The sequence below is a fragment of the Bos mutus genome, chromosome 1 (assembly GCF_027580195.1).
Source record: "Bos mutus isolate GX-2022 chromosome 1, NWIPB_WYAK_1.1, whole genome shotgun sequence".
NCBI lineage: Eukaryota > Metazoa > Chordata > Mammalia > Artiodactyla > Bovidae > Bos > Bos mutus.
Genome location: NC_091617.1, coordinates 1,326,614 through 1,332,613, shown reverse-complemented (window position 1 = coordinate 1,332,613; position 6,000 = coordinate 1,326,614). Strand labels below are relative to the sequence as shown.

General features: G+C 41.4%; 1 protein-coding gene across 4 annotated transcripts in view; it reads right to left on the bottom strand.

Moving 5' to 3' along the window:
• Positions 1-753: 753 nt before the first annotated feature.
• Positions 754-6,000, bottom strand: part of TMEM50B (transmembrane protein 50B) — a 37,061-nt gene continuing 31,814 nt past the window's right edge. For all 4 annotated transcript variants that reach the window (XM_070366687.1, XM_070366735.1, XM_070366711.1 and 1 more), the window contains 2 exons: positions 5,677-5,734; positions 754-2,230 (listed from right to left, as the gene is read on the bottom strand). In XM_070366687.1, the coding sequence (XP_070222788.1) occupies positions 2,185-2,230; positions 5,677-5,734 (104 nt within the window). In that variant the 3' untranslated portion in view covers positions 754-2,184. The remainder of the gene's footprint in view (positions 2,231-5,676; positions 5,735-6,000) is intronic.

The following is a 6,000-nucleotide window of genomic DNA, read 5'->3' as shown; positions in this document are numbered from 1 at the left end:
TTACAAAGGAGTCTATTCTGACAGTGTCTGATAGGAGTGGATACTAACATTATCTTTTTTTTTTTAATGAGGAAACAAACAGGGAAATCAAGTGATTTGCTCCCAATTAAAAAACAAATTCATGACAGAGTCAAAAATAGAAAAAGCAGCCACTATTTCAGTCAGCCTTCCCTTCATTAGCCTTCACACTGCTGCTGCTACTGCTGCTAAGTCGCTTCAGTCGTGTCTGACCCCACGAGGCTCCCCCGTCCCTGGGATTCTCCAGGCAAGAACACTGGAGTGGGTTGCCATTTCCTTTTCCAATGCATGAAAGTGAAAAGGGAAAGTGAAATCACTCAGTCGTGTCTGACCCTCCGCGACCCCATGGACTGCAGCCCACCAGGCTCCTCCATCCATGGGATTTTCCAGGCAAGAGCACTAGAGTGGGGTGCCATCGCCTTGTCTGAGCCTTCACACTAGCACCTCATAAATCTGAGAAGAATATATTTCTCCTGGGAGTTCACTGCTGGTCCAGTGGTCAGGACTCCCCATTTTCACTGCTGAGGGCCCAGGTTTGAGCCCTGGCCAGGGAGCTAGAATCTCACAAGCTGAGCGGTTGTGTCCCCTGAGCCCAACAGGCAATCTATATATATATATAGATTTTGTAAAGGGAAGTCACTTCTTTGACCAGGTCCACTGGGAATGACTGAAACCTGAGCAGCAAGCCAAATTGTAGAGTTTGTTTTCTCCAACAGATTTAACAATATTACAATGTGTGAGAAGTAATATTTATTGCAACAAGTTACAAGGGAGTGGAAACATGTAATTAGTCTTACAGTTTATTGGAAGCCAGACGGTATTTTTGAAGGAAAAAACAACAAAGAGAAAGTGATTAAACAAGATGATATCAGACAAAGGCACAGCATTCCACAACTGCTTCATACTCTGTGCGCAGTAAAACCTCAGAGAGGAGAGACGTTAACATAAGCAAAACACGGCTTATGTTAGAAGCTGCATATAATATCACTAATACTATTCTGTCTTACAACAAAAGGCTCTAGAAAAGTCCCTCTGGAGGAAAAAAGTGCAACAACAACAACAAACCTGTTGAAAAGTGCAACAAAAAAAACAAAGGAAAGCCAAAGTAGAAATAAAGACCCAGCTCTCCCTTTGAAATCTCTCAAGGGAATACACATAGTGCAAATACAGTATTTCATACTCAGCAAAAGAAGCTTTCAACTGGAGTAAGAACTTTCAGGTTAAAGATGTATTTGGCAGGGAGAGTTCACCTCATGTTTTGAGAGCTCAAGCAAAGACAGACCTGCAGTCAAGTCACTGAGTGACGAAATGCCTAATTTTTCACTAGGTCATGAGGATCCCCTTTGGGAAGAGTGCTTTTATCCTGAATCTAATTATTCCACTTTTTGTTATATGGTTCATGCTTTTAAACTGCAGTTGTCTTCAAACTTGCTTGATACAGAATTCGGTAACATCAGATAATAGTAGGTTGTCAAACGACAACGGTTTAAGCTGCTTTTGTTAAGAAGCATGTTGCTGAGCTGCCTACCAATCTTTTTACATCAGCCGTGTAAAACTGAGCTTATGCGACCATGTATTACCCTTTCTCAAATAAAGTCTTAGTAGAGGAATTGTTTTTTAGAACAGATTTTCAAACTAGTCCTTCGGGCATTTTTAAAAATCTTCATATAAAAGTCCACTTTTTTTATACATAAGAACAAACATTTTTCCTTTAAAAAAAATCTAATTTTTAAGCCAAAATAAATTACAACTTGCTAAAATACCCCTTTTAATGGCTCAGTGCTTATTTCAGATATGTGGAACTGTATTTTTTGCACATCTTTGAAAATCAGGCAAAGTAGTTAATGCTACAATGACCATGATGATACAACCCTGGCTCAGGGAACAGATTAAGCTTTAAGTCTTCAAGAATAAAAAAACTGACACTCCTCATCTCATCTATATAGTCTTACACTATGTACATATTAACAATCTAATTCAATGAAAAAAAAAAGGACAGAAATTTCATAAAACTATTTAAAAACTCAGGGCTTTACATAAAAGTGTAAAGAGACAAAACATTTAATGTACAATCTATTCCATTTGGCAATGTGTAAACTATACTGAAATAAAAAATTATCTACAGATAGAATATAACAAAAGGAAAACGTGATTTGAGAAGTGATCTCAGGTCCACAGCTCTTCAGTTCTTCCAAATTTGTAGATCAGAGTGCTGGAAAGATATTAAAATAAATCGTGAGGTAAAATCACATAGAAACACAATAGAGAATTCATTTTCTAAATATGCTTTGATGGGTACCTCACTGATCCTTTCTATCAGCTTCTAAAATTAAAGACTGTGGTGCTGTTGGTCTGAATTTGCTTGTTTTATAAAGCAGTCTGTGGACCTCATGGCTGAGTTTAGTATCTTCTTAAAGCCTGAAGTTACTGGATAGGACACCAGTAAAGGAAAGAGCACATTTCTCATCGTGGCCAGCAATAAGGTCATTCACATCTCTAGGGTTCTACAATATCTGAGCTACAAAAACTGAAGCATCCTAAAACAGACCATGACACAATTCTTCATTCATTTACAGAAAGTTACTGTACAGAGTGCTGGCTGGGCATGAGGCACCTGGCTAAGCACTGGGAATGGGACTGTGAGCCAAAACTAGACAAATGTGCTCACCAGTGGGAGAAAACCAAATCCCAACTCAGTGATACCCATGGGACCAAGAGAGAGAAATACAAGGATCAGACCTAGTTAGAGGTCAAGGTTTTCCTAAGGAAGTGATGACTGAACTGAGATCTAAAAGAAAGGGAGTGTGGGACTTCCGGGGTGGTCCAGTGGTTAAGAATCCACCTGGCAATGCAGCAACATGGGTTCGATCCCCAGTTTGGGAAGATCCCATATGCCACAGGGCATCTAAGCTTATGCGCCACAACTACTGAGCCCACGCACCTAGAGCTCACACCCCGCAACAGAAGCGGCCACCGCAGTGAGAAGCCCACACACCACCAGCAAGAGCAGCCCCCACTCTCCACAACTAGAGAAAAGCTGCCACAGCCCTGAAGACCTGGGGGGAGGCAGGGAGGAGAGGAGGAAGGAAGGGAGGAGGAGAGAGAGGAAAGGAAGAAATAATTACCTCAGCAAGGCATGAGGGGAAGAAGGAAAGGCCAGAAAGATAGGACACTCTGGGACCAGGAGTTTGAGCTCTGGGTACACTGGCTGTGTTAGATTTGAAACATCAGCCACTCAGGAAGGGATAAGTAAGAATCCAATACATGGTTTAGACACAGAGACAGACATCTGTGGCTCCCTGGCACACAGGTACTAACTGAAGTCCCCAGCAAAAAGGACCTCATCGAGAGAGGGAAGGAGTCGAGAAGAGGCCTAGAGCAGAACCTTAAGAAACTTCAACGGTGAGTGGCCAGGGCGTGGCGGACCAGCAGGCACAGCAAACAGAGGAGGAGGAGGAGCTGCCCTCTGCACTCAGAAAAGGCCTGGCATACGGGAAGCACGGCTGGCTGCGTAACTTGCTGGCCTCTGGGCGGAGCACACAGCTGGTGCAGCAGCCACTGCCCACGTGAGCACAGGCCTTTACACACACAAGGTTTCTGTTCAACCAACTGTCATTTACACAGGCTCATCTGCCCCTGCAAAGGGCTGAATCTGAATTTAAATTTGATCTCGAAACAGTGCCTAAGACATCTTTGTGCAAATTCAATGTATTCCCAGAAGGGTGTCAGTCATGTGCCAAGAAATACAGTCACAAGACGCAGAAACAGTCACATGTCTTTCACAACCAAGAGTGCCCCAGCCGCGGTGCAGTAAGAGGGAGCCCAGGCACAGGGGTCTCCTGAGGTGAGCAGAGTCGAGACAGTGTCGAGAGTTCCGGGAGGCTGAGCAGCCAGAGTGTGCAAGGTGGAGGACAGAGAGCTAGAGGGTAGGGTCCCATGGGCTTCTGCCGAGTACTGACAGTAGATGCGTGTGTGGAAACTACCCAAGAAAAGGGAAGGAAACATTGGAAAGAACCATTCCCAGAGCTCCCAAAGGGCTGGGAATACCTTACAATCTCATAGCAGAGTGAACACCTCAGAACACATGCGGCATCAGGAAGAACACTGAGAAGTGCTCTCTGCCTTAGCAAGGGGGCCCTAAAGCTGCTCTGGGCCTGCCTAACAAAGCTTAAAAGCAAGATCCAAAGGATCAACGCGTTTCCAAATGACTGAGCTGCATTCAGAACAAAGCTCAAAAACATTTAAAGGAACACCCAAAAGTCCAGCTCCCAGTCAGCTACCAGCAAAGAGCAAACAGAGCTTCAGACCCAGAATGAAAAAAGGAAACAAAAGTAATCAACAGAAACAGACTGAGAATTGATACAATTAGACAAGGACATTGAAATAGTTATAAACATACTTCATATGTTCAAGAAGACAGAGGAAAAGCATAAGCATGTTAGGGAGAGACGTGGAAATGGTGAAAAAAATAAATGCCCAAATCAAGTTAACAGAGATGAAAAATACAATATCTGAGATGAAAAGCACACTGGATGGGAGTAATAGATTAGATGTGATGGAAGCAGACATCAGTGAATTTAAAGATATAACACTGGAAACTAACCCAAATGAAACACAGAGAGAAAACAAGAAAAGAGAAGAAGACTTGGTGGGCAGAAGAGCGGTGGTGGAGAGGTAGGAAAAAAGCACGCAAAGAACGAAGCACCAGTGAGCTGTGGAACAACATCTAGCAGCCTACTACGTGTATAGCTGGAACCCAGGAGGGAAGGGTGGACAGAAAAAAAGATCTGAGGAAATACTGTCTGAAAAGATTCCAAGTATGGTGAAAACTATAAATCCACAGATCCAAGAAACTCAGTGAACCCCAAACAGAAGAAATATGAAGAAAACGACACCATAGCCCTCCATAATCCAACTCCTTAAAACCAATGACAAAAACAAACTTCTTCAACACTTAGATCTTAATGCTTCAGTGAGTGAGGAGTAGGGTAAGGGGTGTAATTTTATAAATGATGCCCAAAGTACCTACCTATCTTTACACTAAAAGACATTTTCATCTCAAAAAGCAAAGGATACAGGCTTCATTTTGGAAGCTTTATAGAAGATTACCCCTAAAAAGCACTTCTGATCATTTTATTATTTTACTTAAAGTTATCTTTAAAAACTTAAAAAAAAAGTTTAATTCCCCAATCAGGTTTTGTATATGACATGCATATTATGTATTAATTCTAATTTTTTTTTTTTAACTGAAGGTGCATGATATGGCTTCTTAACAAAACACAGCCTATGGAAACAGCAGTCTGGTGGGTCCAAATCTCTGTTCTGCATTTGCTTATTAAGTGAACTTAAGTAAGCCTCTGAGTCTTATTTTCTCATTGATAAAATAGGAGCACCATCTGGTTCACATACTTAAGACAATTACACGGGAATTTAAAAAGTTAACATACATAAAGCATCCAGCTTAGGTCTTGGCATATAGCAGGGCCCCTAATTAAGTGGTTTATGTATGCTTTTATGCAATAGTAGAACTTTCACGTTTTAAAATAAGTTTTATACACTGTAGATTTATCCATGTTTCATTGCATATGCTGCTCTTATAATAAAGATGATGTTTCTGTAAATGGTATACACGTATAGTTTAAAAATTAGGCAACTTACCTAAAAAATATAAGTGCATTTTGAAAAAACACAGCTAGTCCTGGATAAACATCAGTATCTGCACATACAAAGTGAAACAGATCATAAGATTACAAAAGGCAAAGGTCAACAACAAAGTATTTGTGACATTTATAATGCTCTGTATATTATAAAATAACTACTATTATTCATTAACTCCAAGCAATCCACAATGAGGGAATCCCCTGGCAGTCCAGTGGCGAGGACTCTGTGCTTTCGCTCTTGGGGCTCAATTTCAGGGTTCAATCAGTTCATGGAACTAAGATCCCACTAGCCACATGGTACAGCCAAAAAAAGAAAAGAAAA